This window comes from Musa acuminata, chromosome BXJ2-10, assembly GCF_036884655.1.
Source record: "Musa acuminata AAA Group cultivar baxijiao chromosome BXJ2-10, Cavendish_Baxijiao_AAA, whole genome shotgun sequence".
NCBI classification, from domain to species: Eukaryota; Viridiplantae; Streptophyta; class Magnoliopsida; order Zingiberales; family Musaceae; genus Musa; species Musa acuminata.
Genome location: NC_088347.1, coordinates 18,269,610 through 18,291,765, shown reverse-complemented (window position 1 = coordinate 18,291,765; position 22,156 = coordinate 18,269,610). Strand labels below are relative to the sequence as shown.

General features: G+C 38.6%; 2 protein-coding genes across 2 annotated transcripts; both read left to right on the top strand.

Annotated features, from left to right (window-relative positions):
* The first annotated feature begins 9,777 nt into the window (after window positions 1-9,777).
* Window positions 9,778-10,682, top strand: LOC135624370 (cysteine-rich repeat secretory protein 55-like). The gene has a single exon (XM_065127886.1). The coding sequence runs from the start codon at window positions 9,794-9,796 to the stop codon at window positions 10,562-10,564; it is 771 nt and encodes a 256-aa protein (XP_064983958.1). The 5' UTR covers window positions 9,778-9,793; the 3' UTR covers window positions 10,565-10,682.
* Window positions 10,683-11,218: 536 nt separating this feature from the next.
* Window positions 11,219-14,836, top strand: LOC135624369 (heat shock cognate 70 kDa protein 2-like). Its single transcript, XM_065127885.1, has 2 exons — window positions 11,219-11,527; window positions 12,920-14,836. The coding sequence occupies exons 1-2, from the start codon at window positions 11,314-11,316 to the stop codon at window positions 14,650-14,652; spliced, it is 1,947 nt and encodes a 648-aa protein (XP_064983957.1). The 5' UTR covers window positions 11,219-11,313; the 3' UTR covers window positions 14,653-14,836.
* Window positions 14,837-22,156: the final 7,320 nt, after the last annotated feature.

The window sequence follows — 22,156 nt, the reverse complement described above, 5'->3', positions numbered from 1 at the left end:
GATGCAGATCCAATACCCACTAGGGGAGGACCCACTAGGGTTTGACAGGGGACCTATATAAATAGGAAGGATTCAGAGCCTCATAGGCTAGAGCCTTTGCTTGCCTCTCCTATTCTCCTCCCCCTCTCCACCTTAGAGTAGGCCTGGAGTTTTGAGGAGCGTCGTCGCAGCGCTGCTGTGTGGATCACCGCTAGAGAGAAGGACGCTTGACCTCCTTCACCCTCTCCTAAAGGTCTACGAGGAAACAGGGATATACGATCTCCCTAGGTAACATAATCTACTCTATACGCAGTTTTAATTTTCGCGGATTTTGCGCACCAATCTTTGCACGACGACGAATATATCTTTGGGAATCGGGGATTTTGTTTTCTTGTTCTTCCGCTGCGCATGTGATGTCGCCCCCAAGATTTTTCTAACAGTACCACCGCTTGGGGGGTAGTGTTGGGTGGTACCACCGCTTGGCATCCTGCTAAGGGTGGTACAATTGCCCAAACTTGTGGTATCATCGCTTGACATAGTCTCGAAGGCTGTACCACGACGGTGAGACTTCTTAGGGCATTGTTTGGGCTTCTTATTGGGCCCAATATAGTTCTTACATGGGCCTAGCTAGCCCCTAATTAGGTTGGCCCAAATCTAAGCCCAATTATGTGCTAACTATGAAATCCTAAGACATTTGCTAAGCAAAACAAGTCCCTATGTCTATTCTTCTAGCGAGCTTCCAGCGAACTTTCGGCGAACTCCTAGACTTCACGATGATCTTCTTGGTGAGTTTTGATGAGCCTCTCTGGCAAGCTCTAAGACTTCTTGGCTAATTCCTCCAGAACTTCCGACGAACTTCTGACGAACGTCCGGACTTCCGATGAACTCTCGAACTCCCAACGTAATCACGTCCTTGACTCCGGGACCTCATTTTGCTTCATGTCTTGCTATCGTAGTTAATCCTACACATGTAAAAACACACTTCGATCTAGACAATTAATACTAAGCATTAATCAAGTTGTCCGGTATGTTATTGGTCCCTCGACGCTTCGTCCAATTCTTCGACGCATCATCCTCTCTTGTAGCCTATTGTCCAATCGGCCAGTTGACTCCACAACTCTGATATCCTTGGCCAATATCCACTCTTCTTGGCCCAATGCCCAAATTCATGGCCCGAAGCCTTCTATCGATACGTCGATCGATCCACCGGCCCGACGTCCGATCTTCTGACATGTTCCTCCGACCCAACATGATTTTTCCTGCTTTAATTGTCTCATTCTGATCGAAGCATCCTACGTCACTCAAAACGCTGATTAAAACATAAACACATATCAATTGGTTTCATCATCAAAATACGAGTTTCAACAAAGGTTAGTTTCGTTAGGTTATAATCAAATTGAGTTTGGTTTAAGTTAATTGAGCTGTTCCAATTAGAGTTTTGGTTGATTGAGGACTATTGAGATATTGATGTTTCATGTCTTTATGATTTGATGAATTTAAAGGATTTATCTGGAGATATCATATGAAAATGATTATTAGTTTTATACTTTTCTCAATTTTATGATATTGATATGATTGTTATCATGTAGTAGATATAACTATACTAGTAGTTCATATTGGAAGTGTAACATGTGAAAGGAGCTACGGGCCCATCACAGTGTGGAGCCACCAATGAACATAGTCTAATAGATTTACATCAAGTATGGTCTCTCATAATATTTAATTATATTGATTTCTTGATGTATGCGTGAGTGAATGGATGAGTATAAATAAATAATCATAAATGTTTTTGTATCCCTACCGAGGGCAAGTATGACGATTCCCTTATGGGATTAGCGGGCCATCAGACGTGATGGTTAGACGGTTCCTCCATCCGCTGTTGGGAGGAACATGCCCCCATTTGGGCGGGTGAGGGATACTACTCCATCCGCTGTTGGAAGTGCGATATGGATTATCTCCATCCGTTATTGGGAGGAATCCATCCCATGGAATATGCCTCTCCATCCGTTATTAGGAGAGTGCACCATCGGGTGATGTACACCTTTGTTATTATGTATATATTGTATGTGGCTAATACGTGATTTTATTTATTATGTACGAAATTATCATCGTTTTTCTGATGCATAAGTTTTATGATGAATCGATATATTATCATTTATTATTGAATTATTGATATTTATTTTTATTTTATGAATATTGAAGATTATTTTTATATTTTTTTAGGTTCCTACTAGAATGTATAGTTGCTGATATGTTTTTATCTTATATTTATTTTCAGAGTAATCTACTACTTTATAATAGATCTGAAGCTTGAGTGAAAGAGACTTATGACTATACCAAGAAGATGTAGTCCTTTTTCTAATTAATAGAATATTTATTATTATAAGGATAAGGATTTGAATTCAAAGATGAAAGAAAAAAAGAAAAAGAGGGAGTTTATTATGTAAATTATGAATAATAAATTACTGATTTATTATTCTTTTTATAAATCTGGGTCATGACACTTCTCCCTTCTCCTCCTCAACCGACAAGTATAAAGATTTAGGCAACGACTTAAGGAGCATCTTCGCATCCTCTACCATGTGGATCACCGCTAGAGAGGAGGACGCTTGATTTCCTTCATCCTCTCTCACAGATCTACAGGAATTCAAGGATATACGATTTCCCTAGGTAACACAACTATCTCATACGTGATTTTCAGTTTCACAGGTTTTGCACACTAATCTTCGCACGATGTTGAATATATTTTAGAAAATTTAATTTTTATTTTATGTTCTTCCGATGTGCTTGTGATGTCACCCCTATATTTTCCTACATCGCCTCCATCATATAGTTGGGTATACAACACATTAGTCTGTTTAGTTATCTCGATGTCCTTCTCGAGCAATCTATGACTAGGATTATTTATGGTTTGTAATGAAAGATGAATCAACCTTATTATCATGATATCATCATGATCCGATTCTTATTGCATATATCCATGAACATCATAGTATATGCAATAGGCAACATAATATGAGAAAATATTAATAAATAATAATAAGCAAAAAAGAGTGCGTATCGTGTCACACGTATCATCACTCACATGATTGGCTTGCAAGGCACCCATGACTAGCACAATAGAGAAAAGAGAGGAAGGAGGATTTTAGAAAGTTGAATGAATAATTGCAAGGCCACAAACAACTGCTCACTGGTTGTCGAGCACGAAGGCAAGTTCCTACAAGTTCCGGGGGGTGGGGGGTGTGAATTAGTGCAACAGATAAAATTATGTCGGTTTGAAATTTTTTCATATGATAAAAATCGATCTCGGAAATACTTAACTTGAAAGCATAAGGAAGTGTAATGAAAGTAAGAATTCCATTTACAATAAAAGTAAATAGCAAGAAATAAATGCAAACCAAATTTTTATAGTGGTTCGGTCGTCGTGACCTACATCCACTCCGTTGATTCCTCTTCCGTCGAGGCTATCGGCATCTACTAACGATCTTCTTTCAATGGGCGAAGATCAACTACCCTTTTACACCTTCTCCTTTTCACATGCTTAGGAGACAACCTTTACACTGCTCTTTTATAAGGTTTCCCTTACACATCTCCCTTAGAACTCTCTCTAAGCTTTATGAGGAGGGAACTCAACTTTCTAATAGGGTTTACAATTTTAGCATCATAGAGTTTTGGTCAACTTTCTTTCATCTCCATACATGAATAGTTAGGGTATTTATAGACCCCAAATGACTTCAAAACTTGGAGCCAAAATTTAAATCCCCAAAATTTTGGGGAACGGGCGGTACCACCGCCTGCACTAGGCGGTACCACTGCCTATAGCCTAACACTAGGTGATACCACCGCCTGACAATCTCTCGAAGACTATCTCTGGGCAGTACCATTGATAGACTAGCGGTACCACCACTTGACATAGTCTCAAAGACTGTGCCACGATGGTTCCACCTGTTGGGTCATTGTTTGAGCCTTTCACTTGGCTCAAAATAGCCCAAATTTAGGCCCAATTGACCCCTAATTGAGTTAGTCTAATTACATTCTAAATCAACTCAATTAGACTTTAAACTAACTCAATCTATACATAATCGATTACAAGCGAATCCTATGTTGTCCGGCATGTCATTGGTTCTTCCGGCGCTTCGTTCGATCTTTCGGCGCATCGTCCTCTCCTTCAGCATATTGCCTAATCAGCATGTTGTCTTCTCATAACTTTTGATCTCCTTGGCGCAATGTCCGATCTTCTTGGCCCGATGTCTGAATTCACAGACCGAAGCCTTCTGCCGACACGTCGACCGATCCTCCGGCTTGACGTCCAATCTTCTGACATGTTTGCTCTGGCCTAACGTCTGATTCCTCCTAATTTAATTGATTTACCTCTTTTGATCAAAGCTAATCCTACGTTACTTAAACGCATATCAGATAAACACTATCAATTGGTTTTATCATCAAAATCCGAGATTCAACAATCTCTTCCTTTTTGATGATGACAACCAATTAATGACGGAGTTAACCTTAACTCCCCCTATCAATATGCATATGTAAGATGAACTTTGAATTCAAAATAAATTCAAATCAAAGCAAATTTAATTATGAATATGTGCAACACGTCATCATAAAATCATGCATAATCAAATTTTTAATACATCATTCCATGCATGAGTATCATCATAACTTCTCCCCTTTTGTCATCAACAAAAAGAAGTGCAACTAGTAAATTTTTAGACATAATTTCAAATCATTACGTAATAAATATAATCTCAAGTTTTATCATCATGCAAGTTAGTATTTTTTTTTCTTCTCTTTTGAGAAGTGTAATTTTTGCTTCTTTTGCAATGTTCGAACAAACAATTTTTGCTTCCTTTGCAAAGTACAAGCTAGCAAAATTTAACATCATTTTACAACATACAAGCTAGCAATGATTTTGAGTTTTGCAAGTTTGTAAATTTTGCTAGATATACAAGTTAGCATGTTTGCTTTTCTTTACGATGTTCAAACTAGCAAGTTTTTCTATCTTTGAAATGTGCAAGCCAACAAATTTATCTCCCCCTTTGTCATTGTCAAAAAGAAGGGAAGAATATAATTTTATATTTTTTTTTTACATCAATTTTCACATCATGACAAAGATAAATTATCATTCTTAATTCAATATGTTTATGCATCAATATAGTTTTAAATTAAAACATGCATAATTTCAAAACCTTACATTTCATCCTTCATGCATGATAAAAATAAATCAATCATCACTATGGCATATCATACATGATACTCAAGCATTCATGTGATATATCATTTTGGGCATAACATTCATGATGTTAAGACTTTAAAATTTTTGCATTTATCACTTCATGCATTAAATCAACAATTTGATCATGATACCAAATATTCATCATTTATTTTCTCTCCCTTTGTCATCAATGAAAGGAGAATCATTCAACAATGCAAATGTTTGAAAGCATGTCAAGTAAGTTTTACACCAATTTATCCAAGCTAGCAAAAATGAGACATTAAGCAAAAACTTTGCATGAAAAATGAGAAGCTAGCATTTTTGCTTAAAAGCTTTTTTGGTTCTTTTTAAGATAGTGCAAGTTTCTTTCTTTGTTTGTCATAAAAAGATAAGAAGAAGACAAAGAAGAGTAAGAGAGAAATTCATTCAAGAACCAATCATAATATTACATGCAACATCATAAATATTTCAAATCATCATGGTATCAAAATATTCTCTTTAATAAAATGTAAGAAATCATTTGGGAATAAAATGTGAGGGATCTTAATTCATATAAAGAAACTATCAAGTTTTGATTCCGAGAGTTCAAGATCAATGATATAGATAAAGATTTTTCTATAGCAAATAGAGTCGTGGGAGAACACATAAAGGATCTCGATTCATGTATAATAATTCTCATGATTCATTTAGTAAATCTTCTCTTTAAATAAAATACAAAAAAAAATCATAGGAGTTAAAAGAAGAGATCTTGATTAAAAAAATCTTAGGTAATTCCAAGAAATCAAGATCATGATTTGGATAAAACTCATTCAAATTCAAATCATCATATTATCAAAATTACTTCCAAGAGATTCAAAATATGGCATAAATAACTTCATTAATCTCTTAGTGAAAAATTGATAAGATGGAGAAAAAGAAATTTTCAATGATGCATTTCCATTTTAGTTGTTTCAATTCATGTGATTGATTTCATATAAGCATGCCCAAATTTTTATGCCAAAAAGAAAACATGCATCAACCTAAAAAGAACTTTCATTATGTCAAAGATCGATAGTCCATAAATCACAAGAATCATCATGCATAATTTTAAAATATAAACTCATTAAACACGATATCAAACCTCTTAATATTTTCATGAAAACATCAAGCATGGTTTCATTGAACATGAGGCATCTTCAATCAAAATCGAAAAGCAATATGAAAATCAACATGATTACACATACATAAAATTATAATTAGATCTAACATTTTGTTCCTTTATCATAAAACATGCAATTTTCATGATCATTTTTAAAATAACTAGAAAAAGAAGCATGATATATTTTTTATAATTTTTTTTATTTTTTATTTACTAACTAATTTAAAAACAACTCATGAAAAAGTATCAAATAATTTCAAAATAAAGTAAATAAGTTTCGTTTGAGTTGTTTGCCTCATTGTCGAGAGTCACTAAAGTGAAGTTTGTCACTCCGTCTTCATCAATTTAATCCTCGTTTTCTGATACACTCATTTTATCCCAAGTCACCTTGAGTATCATCTTCTTTTTTTTTAAGTTCATTTAAAAATTTTAATTATTATTTAATGAATCTTTTAAATTTTATAGTGAGAAGTTCAAGTTCATCATCACTTAAGCTTTTACTCGAGTGGTCTTTATTTGTTCTAAGTGAAAAATCCTTCCTATTTTTTGGAAGATAGCTCTCATATTTATCATATTCATCATATATCATACAACTCATTTCATAAGTCATTAAGGACCTGATAAGTTCTTCGAAAGGGAAATTATTCAAATTATTTTATTATTGTATTGTTGTTATTTTCAAATCTCAATTTTTAGAAAGTGATCGTAAAACTTTACTAACAAGTTCAAAATTCGAAAAACTTTTACCAAGGGCTTTTAGACTATTGACGACATCCATAAAACGGGTGTATATGTCTCCAAGAGTCTCACTTGATTTCATACAAAATAATTCAAAATCACACATTAAAATATTTATTTTAGAGTATTTGACTCTACTAGTGCCTTCATGTGTGATTTTGAGTATGTGCCAAATGTCAAAAGCCGTTTCACAGGTAGAAACTCGATTGAATTCATTTTTATTTAAAGCGCAAAATAAAACACTCATAACTCTAGCATTTAAAGAAAATATTTTCTTCTCCAAATCATTACATTCGTTCATTAGAGTAGAAGAATTTTGAAAACCACTTTCGATAATATTTCATAAATTTAAATCCAAGGAAAGCAAGAAAACTCTCATTCGAGTTTTCCAATAAGTGTAGTCCGTCCTATTGAATATAGGAGGACGAACAATGGAAAAACCCTCTTGAAAGCCAAAAAGAACCATTTCTCTTGGGTGTTAAACCAAATGAGAAAAACCGTAGCTCTAATACCAACTGTTAGGAATGAGTCGACACTAAGAGGGGGGGTGAATTAGTGCAGCAGATAAAATTACATCGGTTTAAAATTTCTTCATATAATAAAAATCGATCTCAGAAATGCTTAACTTAAAAGCATGTAGAAGTGTAGTAAAAGTAAGAATTTCATTTGCAATAAAGGTAAATAGCAAGAAATAAATGTAAACTAAATTTTTACAGTGGTTCGATGGTCGTGAATTATATCCACTCCGCCGATTCCTCTTCCATCAAGGCTACCGACATCTACTAACGATCTTCATTCAATGGGCAAAGATCAACTACCCTTTTACACCTTCTCATTTTCACAGGTTTAGGAGACAACCTTTACACCCATCTTTTACAAGGTTTCCCTTACACACCTCCTTTAGAACTCTCTCTAAGCTTTAGGAGAAGGGAACTCAACTTTCTAATAAGGTTTTGCTCAACTTTCTTGCTTCTCCATATAGGAATACTTGAGATATTTATAGACCCCAAATGACTTCAAAACTTGGAGCCAAAATTCAAATCCCTGAAATTTCTAGGTACGGGTCGTACCACCTAGAAGACTGTGTTTAGGCGGTACCACCACTTGTAGCCTAATACTAGGCGGTACCACCACTTAGAAGACTCTGTCTGGGCGGTACCACTGCCTGACACAGTCTCGGAGATTGTGACATGATGGTTCCACTTGTTGGGTCACTATTTGGGCCTTTTGCTTGGCCTAAAACGGCCCAAACTTGAGCCCAATTGACCCCTAATTGAGTTGGTATAATTATATTCTAAATAAGCTCAATTAGATTATAAACTAACTCGATTTAGATATAATCAATTACAAGCAAATCCTATGTTATCTAGCATATCATTGGTTCTTTTGGTGATTCGTCTGATCCTTTGACGCATCGTCCTCTCCTTCGGCATATTGTTCAATCAGCATGTTGTCTTCTTGCAACTTCTGATCTTCTTGGCGTAATGTCCGATCTTCTTAGCTCGATGCTCGAATTCACGGACCGAAGCCTTCTGTCAATACGTCGATCGATCCTCCGTCTCGACGTCTAATCTTTTGACATATTTGCTCCGGCCCAACATCTGATTCCTCTTACTTTAATCGATTTGCCTCTTCCGATCGAAGCTAGTCCTGCATCACTTAAACGCACATCAGATAAATACTATCAATTGGTTTCATCATCAAAATTCGAGATTCAACAAGTGATTTCTTACCTATACTTGCAATCGAAGACTTTACAAACGAACTCCCAAAGTATCCTAGCAATCTACCTTAAAAGGTCTACGATGCCTTCCTGAGCTTCCTCCTCCTTCCTCCTCCAACTCGGATATGATATCATCCTCATCACCTCTCTTAGTGTTGGTAACAAAGGTTAAAAGTCGAGTTGGCTCCTCAACCCAACCCCCGCGCCCACCCCATAAGCAAAAGTGAATCCATTGTATGATATATCTTTTGCCACCTAGTGCAAAGTCCTTCGACTCAAACTTGATAATGAAAGCTTCTAACCTAAATATTCTCTAGGAGATCTATTATATTTCGATCAAGTTTGAGCTAGTGCCTATTTGGTCGGGTGACCAACCTCATCATGTCACGTGTTTTGCATTAACACAAATACATTTTTATTGAAATTTTCAACCGTTAGAAGTTCTCAACTGGCCATATTGTGCTAAATTTCTAACACTTTCTTGTGATGTTTGTCGATAAGTGTGTGAAAACATATATTTTATCATCGCTAACCCATTTATTTGCCAGCTATATAATCTATGCTTTAGAGAATCCACTTACTTCCTCTGTGCCCAACCTGGTTATCAAGATAAGAGTGCTCTGAACTCCTGTTAAGGTTGAAAAGGAAGATTTTTTATATTGTATTAGACACCGGATAATCAATTTCGATTTTACGCGAATTAACGACGGGATGGTCGGCAAGTGAGGCCACCACTTGCAATCGGTTCTTAATGCATTCGTCTGTGGCCAATCGTATATATCGACAGTGAGACATATCTAGAAATGAAGTGCGGGAGACTGCACAAGAAGTCATCCTCAATAATGCAGCACAAATCACAACCACGGAAGTCTGACTTCTGTCCGCCACTTCCGGTAATGCGTCCTAATGTGTGGTCAAGATAGACTGCAAGTGGAGCAAAATATATATCCCACGAAGCAGTAACGCAAACACACACAAAGCTTCGGATCTAACGATGGCATTGCTTCGCCATCTGCTCCTCCTCTCCCTCTTGCTTCCTTTCTCCTCCTCTGACGACTCCATCGGCTATTACTGCGACAAGAGCTTCAATGGCGGCCATATCCAGGCGGACATCAACGGCGTGCTGTCGGATCTTGTTGCAAAGGCCTCCGTTGGAGGCTTTGCCACCTCGTCCTATGGCAAAGGTGGCAGTGCAATCTACGGCCTTGCACAATGCAGAGGAGATGTCAGCTCGGAGGACTGCTCGACGTGCCTCAAGGACGCCGCAAAGGCGCTCCCGGAGGCCTGTCCGAGCCAAGCCGACGCGCGGATCTGGTATGACTACTGCTTCCTTCGCTACGACGACGAGAATTTCATCGGGCAATCCGACTCCGGCTACGCCATCATTCTCTACAACGTGGAGAACGCGACGGATCCGGATGCCTTCGACAAAAAGGTGGGCGAGGCGATGAGGACGGCGAGGGCACAGGCGGTGGCGCCGGGAAGCGGAGGGCTGGGGAGGGTGAAGACCAAGTTCTCGCCCTACATCACTATCTACGGCCTGGCGCAGTGCACCCGCGACATCCAGACGCTGGCGTGCGCCCAGTGCTTGTCGTCGGCCGTGGAGAACTTCGCTAACTACTGCGTCCACCGGAAGGGCTGCCGCGTGCTCTACAGCAGTTGCATGGTGCGCTACGAGATCTATCCCTTCTTCTTCCCTGTTGACCCTGGCAGCAGCAGCATGAGCAAAGTTGGCAGCTACTTCACGGCCATCTTGTCACCATAGGAGCCTCTATTTATGCTGTGCACCGAGGTGAATTATGAATCTGTGACCCTGCGCATCAATGTTTTTCTATTAACTAATAAATGAATATATAGCATATATTAACTATACAATTTCGATATCTATTTTTTTATGGATACGCATCTCAATTCCGATTAATGAAAACATAATTTCGATTTAAGCGAATCGAGTGCATAAGAACAAAATAATTTATAGGCACCCCACCCACATATTGACTCGAAGAGTGCATAAGAACAAAATGAAAACCTGCACCATAAAGGAAGCGTTTAATAACTGTGGGAAACAGGACAGACAGGGCCCAACAATGAGGTCAGCAAGCCGGGCCCAGTTGCGGGACCCGCGGACAGTAACCACTGGGATGGTCCCTGTACGTGGTTGCATGCTGCGCAGTTGGCAGGTGGGCTCCACTCAACGTGGCCTCGTCGCGCTTGTTTTACCGGGACACCCCGCGAAATGCCAGACAAATTTTAAGCCGTCCGATTCGGCCGGCCTGACGGCGGAGATCGTTCAGAACATTCCAGTGAAATGCCAGACAAATCTGAAGCCGTCCGATTGAGCCGGCCTGACGGCAGAGATCGTTCAGAACATTCCAGAACCCAAGCTTCCCCGAGCCCATCGTTTTATGCTCTCCGCTCCTCTCAAACATCGTAGTGGAGGATCCGAGCTTTTCCTTGCAGCTTCGACGTTCTTCCGCCCCTTGATTTCGTCGTCGATCTCCGTTCCAACCCTCCATGGCCGGAAAGGGCGAGGGTCCGGCGATCGGGATCGATCTCGGCACCACCTACTCCTGCGTCGGCGTGTGGCAGCACGATCGGGTCGAGATCATCGCCAACGACCAGGGTAACCGCACCACCCCCTCCTATGTCGCCTTCACCGACACCGAGCGCCTCATCGGCGACGCCGCCAAGAACCAGGTCGCCATGAACCCAACCAACACCGTTTTCGGTAAACTCTCCTTCAGATCCGTTGTTGATGCTTGCTACGAGAGTTGTTATCGTTCAGATATTGCGTTTTCTTATGAGTTCCTGTTTTAACTTGGGAGATCTGTTGTTGCATTGCGCAGTAGCTGTCGCTCCTTATATTTTAATCAATTATGATGCAGATCTGTCACTATTAGTGTCTAATTTGTTAGGATATGTTTGATCTGCTGAGATCCGAGTAGTTTGTTGTTTATATTTGTTGTCGCACTTCGTTTGTCTACGATTTTCTTCAGTGCTGGCGATTGCTCTTAGCATAGTTTATCATGGATATGTTATTATCCCTGTTGCTCTGTGTCAACATAAATCATAAGTGACGAAAACAAATCCCTAGAAACTCATCTTCCGTTTAATGCGTATTTGTTTTGCTTATCTTTTCACTGTTTTATCGATATGTGACCCTACAATGGTGGCATCTCTGTGTTCCTGACTAGATTTATATCTCAATTGGCACAGCGATAGTGGGTGTAGTACTTAATTATCTCATGCATAATCCCAAAACATGTGCAAGTAAAATTTGATATCAAGTGATAACCTGGATGAAGAATGAAAACAGTGTTGGACTTTAATTTCGTAGTTGTTGCCATTTGGTCATTTTTTATACAAGGATTTGTCATTTTGCCCAGTGATTTTCCTAGCTCCACTTGGATTTGGCATTCCAGATGACATTTGTTTTTTGTCTATGAATTAATGTTTTTTGAATTACCACAAATACTTTGTGATTTGTTGGATCTGATTAATTAGTAATAAGATGGTAGGCCTTGAGGCAATGGTGAAGTTGCTGCATGATCACCTGAGCATGCTGATCATGGAAACAGAAGCTATCTAAGGCTGTAGCTCTGATCCTTTTCTGAGACCTAGTGGCAAGAGACCTCTCTTAATGCTAGACATGACCCTGGTTCAGTTCAACCCAAAACCAAACCAGCTTGGCGGTTCGTCGGTTTGTTCGTTTTTGGTTCCCATCTTTAGGGGACTGAAATTGGCGGTTCCAAATTTTTTTAAAAAAATTACTGTTTTAAATTATTTTTAATTAAAAATTAAAAGTAAAAAAAAAAAGAACTGGAGATTTGAATCAGAGTTGCAACCATCGGAACCAGAACTGAAACTGGAATGGGAAACAGGCCCTATGCTGTTCGGTTTCGTTACCAAAATTTCTGAATTGGAACCGTCAGTTCCGGTTAGTCAGGTCTACTTAATACTGTGTTCTTAGTCTCTCTTGTCCCCTGGTTTACTTGCATGCCATACTTGTAGAGATCATGCCACATTCCGTGACCATTGCCTTTTCATCAAATGAAATATTTTCTTTATTATTATTTTTTTCAGGATGTACTAATTATTGTGTACTTTATATGTCTTTCAGATGCAAAGCGTCTTATCGGAAGGCGATACAGTGATGCTTCTGTCCAAAGCGATATCAAGCTCTGGCCCTTTAAGGTTGTTCCTGGTCCTGGTGACAAGCCCATGATAATTGTTCAGTACAGGGGGGAGGACAAACAGTTTTCTGCGGAAGAGATTTCTTCTATGGTCTTGATAAAAATGAAAGAAATCGCCGAAGCCTACCTGGGTTCCACCATAAAGAATGCCGTTGTTACTGTTCCTGCTTACTTTAATGACTCCCAGCGCCAGGCAACCAAAGACGCTGGTGTCATTGCTGGTCTTAATGTAATGAGGATTATCAACGAGCCAACAGCTGCTGCTATTGCCTATGGTCTCGACAAGAAGGCTAGTAGTGTTGGGGAGAAGAATGTCCTCATCTTTGACCTTGGTGGTGGCACTTTTGATGTCTCTCTTCTGACCATTGAAGAGGGTATTTTTGAGGTGAAGGCTACCGCTGGTGACACCCACCTCGGCGGTGAGGATTTTGACAATCGTATGGTCAACCATTTTGTCCAGGAATTCAAGAGAAAGAACAAGAAAGATATAAGTGGAAACCCTAGGGCTCTCAGGAGGTTGAGGACAGCATGCGAAAGAGCTAAGAGGACCTTGTCTTCCACTGCTCAAACTACAATCGAGATTGATTCCTTGTACGAGGGCATTGATTTCTACTCCACCATTACTAGAGCGAGGTTTGAAGAGCTTAACATGGACCTGTTCAGGAAGTGCATGGAACCTGTCGAGAAGTGCCTGAGGGATGCAAAGATGGACAAGAGCAGTGTCCACGACGTTGTCCTTGTTGGTGGGTCCACCAGAATTCCAAAGGTTCAGCAACTCTTGCAGGACTTCTTCAATGGGAAGGAGTTGTGCAAAAGTATTAATCCGGATGAGGCCGTTGCTTATGGTGCTGCTGTTCAGGCTGCCATACTCAGTGGGGAGGGCAATGAGAAGGTGCAGGACCTGCTTCTTTTGGATGTCACACCGCTCTCTCTTGGTCTGGAGACAGCTGGAGGAGTAATGACTGTTTTAATCCCGAGGAACACCACTATCCCTACAAAGAAGGAGCAGGTCTTCTCGACGTATTCTGATAACCAGCCTGGTGTCTTGATCCAGGTTTACGAGGGTGAGAGGACTAGGACGAGAGATAACAATCTCCTAGGCAAATTTGAGCTCTCTGGTATTCCACCTGCTCCAAGGGGTGTTCCTCAGATCACAGTTTGCTTTGACATTGATGCCAATGGTATCTTGAACGTGTCTGCCGAGGACAAGACTACCGGGCAGAAGAATAAGATTACCATCACCAACGACAAAGGTAGGCTGAGCAAGGAGGAGATTGAAAACATGGTTCAGGAAGCAGAGAAGTACAAGGCAGAGGATGAGGAGCACAAGAAGAAGGTCGAGGCCAAGAATGCTTTGGAAAACTATGCGTACAACATGAGAAACACCATCAAGGATGACAAGATTGCTTCTAAGCTGGCTGCTGCTGATAGAAAGAAGATCGAGGATGCAATCGAACAGGCCATTCAGTGGCTCGATGGCAACCAGTTGGCAGAGGCAGACGAGTTTGAGGACAAAATGAAGGAGCTTGAGAGCATTTGCAATCCGATCATTGCTAAGATGTACCAGGGGGCTGGCGCAGACATGGCTGGTGAAATGGACGATGACGTTCCTGCTGCTGGTGGCAGCGGTGCCGGGCCAAAAATTGAAGAGGTTGACTAAGTATTATCACCTGGTGTTCCTGGTTTGGTTTGATTTCCTATGTAGGTCTACTTGCCTTGGTACGATGAGCTATGCACTTTAATTTTTTGTTTGCATGTACTTATATTATGCTGTTATGGTCCTTTTGCTTCTGACGTTGGCTTCTCTCAAACCTAACTTCTATTTGTGGGGTTTATTTGAGTCAGATCAGGCATATTTTGGTTCGTGCATTCTAGTGAATACTTTTTTTAATTCTTTTGATACACTGCGAGTTGCTTAGCATCTAGAACAACTGAAGTAGCAAAAACTGAACAAGGGATTGAAAAGGAGAAGGTCCAGCATTCTGAGGGTGTAGAACCAAGAATAAGACATGGCCAGCATTGAAGCTGCAGCGGCACCTAGGTGACCTAAGGTATCTCCGAGAGATGATGGCGCAGTTGCTGATGATAGGTGGAACAAGCGGGAGGCCAAGTGCAGTCACCCAAGCGGCTGGGAGGCGAAGGCGTTGACGGGGTCTTTGAGCAGCAAAATGAACGCCCAGATAACCGGAGGGAGCGCGAGCAGCGTGTCTTGCTCCTTCCCTACCCGTTGATTAGTATTCTTCCTCCCACCTTTCAACGTTCAGATGGCAGGCTGTGGAGAAGCAGCAGCAGCTGTTGGTTCAGGAGCAGGTCACGTGTCAGCCGCATGACGGCATGTTATCACACTAGAGGTGAATTCTACCCTCCTCCATTGTGAATTATATTTCTTTTTTTCCCATTTTGATCCTGTGTTTCCTTTCAGCTCAAGCAGTCCGGTGACCGAACGTTCCGTGATCTCATGTATGTATCAACAATGATTTCGGAATGTACTAAGCGGATGCCAAGTAGTAGTAATACCAGTGACATTTCGGATACACTGAGCAGTAGCCTCAAAACGCTTGTCATCCTCCGCCATCGCATCATGCGGAGAGAAACGTAGCTCCGTACGCATCGCTGATAGCAGCGACATGGTGCACAGACCTTGAGACGCATAATAAGTGGACCAAGAAGGATTCCTGCAGCGAAACTGAATCAGATATATGATGCTATCATATCAATATCACACTCGGCGAAGAACTCATGTGACTGCGGCTGTAATATCATACGCAGCTGTGAGTATTTTTGTCTCGTCTGTGTCATGGCCCAACATGTCCTTGAAGGAAAATAAAAATCTGGAGACCTCATTCGTTAGGTTATTAGGTTCGGGTCCTTTTCTTATGTTTGTTTTGCCAACAGGGTCGATATTTGCTCCTCCCGAGAAAAGAAAAAAAATAAAAGCCAGCACACAGATCTACCTCGCACCACTGACGCAATCAATGAGCACACCACACAGATCTAGCACAAATATTTGTAGTGATGATAAGACGATATATATATATATATATATATATATATATATATATATATATATATATATATATATATAACAAACAAAAAAAGGAAAAGAAGCAGACATATGAACCCTGCTACTATGGGAGAGACCAAGAAACCAAATAAATAATGTGATCAGAAATTAAATTTCACAATTTAGAAATGGTTGAAAAAGGGTCGGAACTAAAATATTTGTAATTTATGTAGATGGGCAGCCGAGTTAGAAATAGATTATTAAGATCCTCAAGTGGGGTTCGCCCCGCAAATATCTCACTGCCTTCATGGCAGATATATACGGGAAGGCATCATCATAAGCATCAGCTACATAAATTAAAAAAATTTTGAGTCTCACATCTAAATTTAAACATCATCTGGACAACTAGCTTTTGCAACCTGATTAAACAAACATCCCAAAAATGAAGCACAGAACACAGAAGATGCAAGCTGGTCCAGATAACATTGCCACACAAGAACCTGAAAAGGTAACGAAGGATAGAGTGATAAAAGACGGCCGCTACCTGCTACCGCTTGACCCATTGGAAGCTCTTCCTTGCTTTCGCCTTCCCAGGCTTCTTCCGTTCAACTACACGTGGGTCTCGTTTTAAGTAACCGGCTGGATGAAGCACACAGATGAAAAGGTTGGATCAGCGAGCGGAGTGTTTGGATCCATATACGAGCGACACTACACTTTCTTCTTCCTGTTCCATAAGCTCTTCCCTTCTCATTCACCTGTCTACCCAAGCTTTTGCAGTCTCCTCCTGTTTCTTCCGCTCGATTTCAGCTCTTGTTGATGTCGCATTCATTGTTGCAATAGCTTTATCTTCTATTTCACTAAGAGGTGGCAACCCATTGATACCTCTGACGTCATTCAAGACAATCAAACTGTCAATCATATCCTCTGTGATTCCTGATGCCGCAATGAGATCACCAAATGCCCGATTCGGACCTGCCATTTAGTAAATTCAACAGCAGGTCAGCAGTAAAATACCGTTGCATAGTTAGTGAGAAATGCAAAGTGTTCGATCAATGTCTCCTTATAAGCACGGGACTCTTCTCTTATTTGTTTCATCTGTCTCAACTCTAAAAAGCACTAAGATATGAAGATCTCACTCACATATGTATAGAGATGGAAATGCAGCTACAGTTGAAGGGTGGATGTGAGTTTGTTAAGTAATTTTCCAAAGGATTGTAAGAATATATGCTTGAGATATTGTAGCTCTTACATATTTTTTTGAAAAGGAAGTGAAAATTTTGTTCAAGTTCTTCAGAAAGAACCAGTTTTTCAAAGTAAATATCGGTGGAAGAGATGGGACGAAGTGAGAGCAAGAAACTAATTAGGATAATATTCCAATTCTTGCAAGAAGAAATTTTGAATCTTTCCCCTAAGGTCACAACAAAGAAATTACTGGTCTACATCCAAGCGTTGGCTATCGAGGTCCGCATAGATAGATAAAGTAGAATGATCAAATTCAGATATCATGTTTGGAAACCGTGACTGTCATGTTCATGTTGAATTATACCGAATAACATTACATACGACAAGAACAGGGAAAACTATATTCACCTAAATGCATTATATTATTACGGAAACGTTGATCTATCCAAACTATATAAAAATATCCTTATATAAAATTAAAGCTGTTTGAAGGTGTATCGAAGGAATTGGTGCTTTTCTTTATGATAAAGGAATGTATCGAAGGATGAAGGTGCTTTTCTTTTCTTTATGATAAAGGAATGTATCGAAGGAATTGGTTAGCCGTGAACATCAAGAAATATATTAAAGGAATTGGTTAGCAGTTATAAACATTTAATTTCAAAATTTTCTATATACGAAGGAGGATTGTTTCGTGTAGTAGTATTTATTTTGGTGTTTAGAATTTAGAAAGAACTTTAGAAACGGATGATATTTTGTAGAAGCTCTCTTGGAGTTTTCATTTAAACTCTGTATCTCTTGGATGCTTCCTTGAATGGTGAGTCTTTTATTTTCAGTTATGTCTCCTTGTTTAATTTTCTTAGGATAGTAAACTTTCTATATCCCTTTGTATTGAATTGGGTGGTGAGTTGGTTTTCGATTTTATTGAGTTCATACATTTTCCATCTGAAAAAACTGTACTATCGGTTTTCTTTTGAGTTCTATTCTACTTTACCCCCATTCTGCATCACGTCGGTATTAGTTTGGTATCAGATCTAAAGGCTAAAGATCATGGCAAGACGGAATGAAAAAGATATAGTTGGTGAAAGTAGCGACCATGAAGATGATGCCGAGTCGTTGAGGCAGTAGCTACGAAGATTATTACGTAGTCTACAAGAAAAGAATGAAATAATCGAAGAACTTTAAAATAGACAAAACCAACATGAAAATGATATCCATGAATATACTTCTAATGAAGATACACCTCCTCTCCCAAGGGAGTCGAGAAGATGTCGGACAAAAAATAGAGTCCAAGACGAGTGGCAAAATAAATATAATCCTAGATTGGAGATTCTAGAGTTTGAAGATAAAATAAATGTTGATGACTTTATCGACTAGCTTAATACAATAGAAAGAATTTTTTATTTTCATGAATCACTAGAACAAAAGAATGTCAAACTTGTGGCACTAAAACTTAGACGGAATATATCTTTTTTGTGAAAAAATCTGAAGAAACAAAGAGAACATGAGGGGAAGAGTAAGATCATGAGAAAAAATGAAAAGGGAGCTGAAGAGAAAATATTTACTTAGACAATTATCGGCAAGAGATCTTTCTCAAAATCCATGATTTTAAACAAAAATATCTTAGTGTAAAAGAATACATTACATAATTCGATAACCTAATGTTAAAAGGAGAGCTTGTGGAACTAGAAGAGTAAACCATTGCAAGATTCTTAGGAGGTCTAAAGTATGAGATTGCTAAAGTTGTTCAACTCCGGTCTTTAAATGATGTGAGTAAGCTGGTATTAAAAGTTGAAAAGCAATAGAAGTTTAAAAAGAGTTCTCGGTACAGCTCAAAAAAAGGCTATACAAAAGGAGGAAGTTCCAAGCCTACTGTCCAAAGCAAGGTGATATCGAAGGTGCAAGAAAAGGGTGAAGAATCTGCTGGCAGCAAAAAAACATATAATTCTTCTACCCCAAGTGGTCGAAAATACTTCAAATGTCATGGTTTTGGGCATATTGCTTCAGATTGTCCAAATATGAGGATTGTAACTTTGGTTGAAGATCATAGTGATGAAGAAGAAGATGAAGCTAATGACGAACCAAAATACGATGATGATAAGGAAGAGATTACTTATTCATATTATGGTTTATCTATTGTATTGCAATGTAACTTACAAGTATCTTATGTGGCCAAGGATGAAAGTTGGGTGAGAAAAAACGTATTTCACACTAAATGCACTTCTCTTGGCAAGGTGTGCTTGGTGATCATCAACAGCGACAGTTTTGAGAATGTGATATCTTTGAAGATGGTACAGAAGTTAAAGTTGGATATAATCCCTTATCCACATCCGTATCAATTATGTTAGTTGCAAAAAGGAAATGACATCAAGGTTACTAAAAGATGTTTAGTTTCGTTTTCTAGTGGCAAATATTATAAAGACGAAATATGGTGTGATGTTGCTCCTATGGATGCTTATCATTTGCTGTTGGGAAGACCTTGGCATTATGATAGAAGGGTATTGCTATAAACATACTTATTCTTTTAAGATGAATGAAAAGAAGATTGTCTTAGCTCCATTACAATCTTCCGAAATCGGTGCACCAAAAAAGAAAGTTAGTGCTTTTATGTTTTATGGTGAATGCAAATGTGAATTAGACAAGGGTGGTCATATTTTAGCCTAATGGTAGTAAAGGAGAACAAACAACATAATGAGACACCGACAATCATGAAACCAATCATAGAGGAATTTCGAGATGTTATATCGAACGAGATTCCATATGACATTCCACCTTTGAGAGACATCCAACATCATATTGATTTTATTCCGGAGGTAGTTCTACCTAATAAGGCAGTGTATAGAATGAGTCCCAAGGAGCATGAAGAACTTTAAATACAAGTTGATGAATTAGTAAAAAGAGGGTTAATTCAGGAGAGCATAAGTCTGTGGTTCTAGCCTTGTTGGTGGTGCCTAAGAAGGATGATTCTTGGAGAATATGTATGGATAGCCGTATTATCAACAAAATCATAGTGGATGATCGTTTTCCCATTCCAAGGTTAGATGATTTACTTGATTAATTATGTGGTGCTTCTATTTTCTCTAAAATTGATTTGAGGAGTGGCTATCACCAAATAAGAATGAGGCCTGAAGATGAGTGGAAAACAGTATTTAAAACTAGAGAAGGCTTATATGAATGGTTGGTTATACCATTTGGGTTATATAATTCTCCTAGCACTTTCATAAGATTTATGAATCACATACTTAAGCCATGCATTGGAATATTTGTTATAGTTTACTTTGATGATATAAGCGAAGAAGAGCATATGAATCATTTGAAAGAGATATTTCTTATTTTGAGGTAGCAAAAGCTTTATGCTAACCTAAATATGTGTGATTTCTTTACTTCTAGTGTTATATTTTTGGGATATGTTGTCTCAAAAGTTAAAATCATGATGGATCAAAGTAAGGTAGAACCTATTCTCAATTGGCCAACACTTGCTTCATTGCATGATGTGAGGAGTTTCCATAGCTAAACTTCTTTTTACAGAAGATTCATCAAGAGTTTCAGCTCTCTTATCGCTCCAATCACCGAATGTCTGAAATGTGATAAATTCAAATAGACTAACGAGGCTAATGATGATTTTGAGCTTTTAAAAAGAAAGGTGACCGAAGCTCCTATCTTAGTTCTACCAAATTTTGACAATGTGTTTGAGATTGAATGCGATACCTCTAATGTGGGAATTGGTGCTATTTTGAGTCAAGACGGAAAGCCGATTGTATTTTTTAGTGAGAAGCTGAATGATACAAGAAGGAAATATTTTACCTATGATAAGGAGTTACATGCCATATATCGAGCTTTATATCGTTGGAGTCAATACCTTCTTGCCAAACCATTTATACTATATTCAGATCATAAAGCATTAAAGTTCATAAATTACCAACACAAGCTAAACAAGAGGCATGCAGCTTGGGTGGAGTTTTTACAATCTTATAACTTTACAATTAAGCACAAATCTAGTGTTCAAAATGTGGTTGCTGACGTATTGAGCAAAAAACATTCTTTATTATCAGTAATGGAAGTCAAAGTTGTTCGATTTGAGATATTTAAAGATCTAGATGAGAATGATGTGGATTTTGGCTCAATATGGTAGAATTGTAAATCAGGTTCTTTTCAATAATTTTCTATCCTTGATGATTTTCTTTTTCAAGTTAGTACTTTATGTATTCCATCTTGTTCTTTGAGACAAGTAATTCTAGCTGAAGCTCATGGTGGTGTTTCGGGTGGACATTTCGGTAGAGATAAGACTTTAGCTCTTATTCAATCAAACTTCTATTGGTCTAAGATGTTTATAGATATGGAAAGACATGTAAAGCAATACCGAGTATGTCATTTGGCAAAAATAAGAAGTAAAAATTCTGGATTGTACATTTCATTGTCTGTGCCAAATGCTCCATAGGAGAAAGTGAGTCTTGATTTTGTTTTGGGACTGTCGAAAATTCAAAGGAACAAGGATTCTATCATGGTTGTTGTTGACAGATTTTCAAAAATGTCTCACTTTATTCCTTACAATAAATCGAATGATACATCTCATATTACTAATTTATATTTTAAGAAAATTATTAAATTGTATGGTATTCTAAGAACTATAGTGTCTAATCAAGATTCAAATTTAAGCAGGTACTTCTTTGAAATTTAAGCAACTCGCATCATCCATAAACCGATGGGTAAACTGAGGTAACGAATAGAAGCTTGAAAATTTTGTTTAGAAGCTATATTGACAAGAATATTAAGCAGTGAGATCTCAATATTAAGAGTTCTTTTGAGGTTGTTTATGGTGCTAATCCTTTCGACTTAATCCCTCACTCTACAATAAAGCAATTTAGTGGAGATGCTGATGAACGAGCTAAGCAAATAAAGAAGCTACATGAGAGTGTAAAAGCAACCATTGAGAAGCAAAATGAGAGGTACATACATACTGCCAATAAACACAAAAAACAAT

Bases quoted from the DNA above. Each gene is read 5' to 3' on its own strand.
- LOC135624370 (XM_065127886.1), top strand. From the start codon at position 9,794: ATGGCATTGCTTCGCCATCTGCTCCTCCTCTCCCTCTTGCTTCCTTTC.
- LOC135624369 (XM_065127885.1), top strand. From the start codon at position 11,314: ATGGCCGGAAAGGGCGAGGGTCCGGCGATCGGGATCGATCTCGGCACC. The intron at 11,528-12,919 runs GTAAACTCTCCT...TATGTCTTTCAG, and splicing joins CCCAACCAACACCGTTTTCG to ATGCAAAGCGTCTTATCGGA.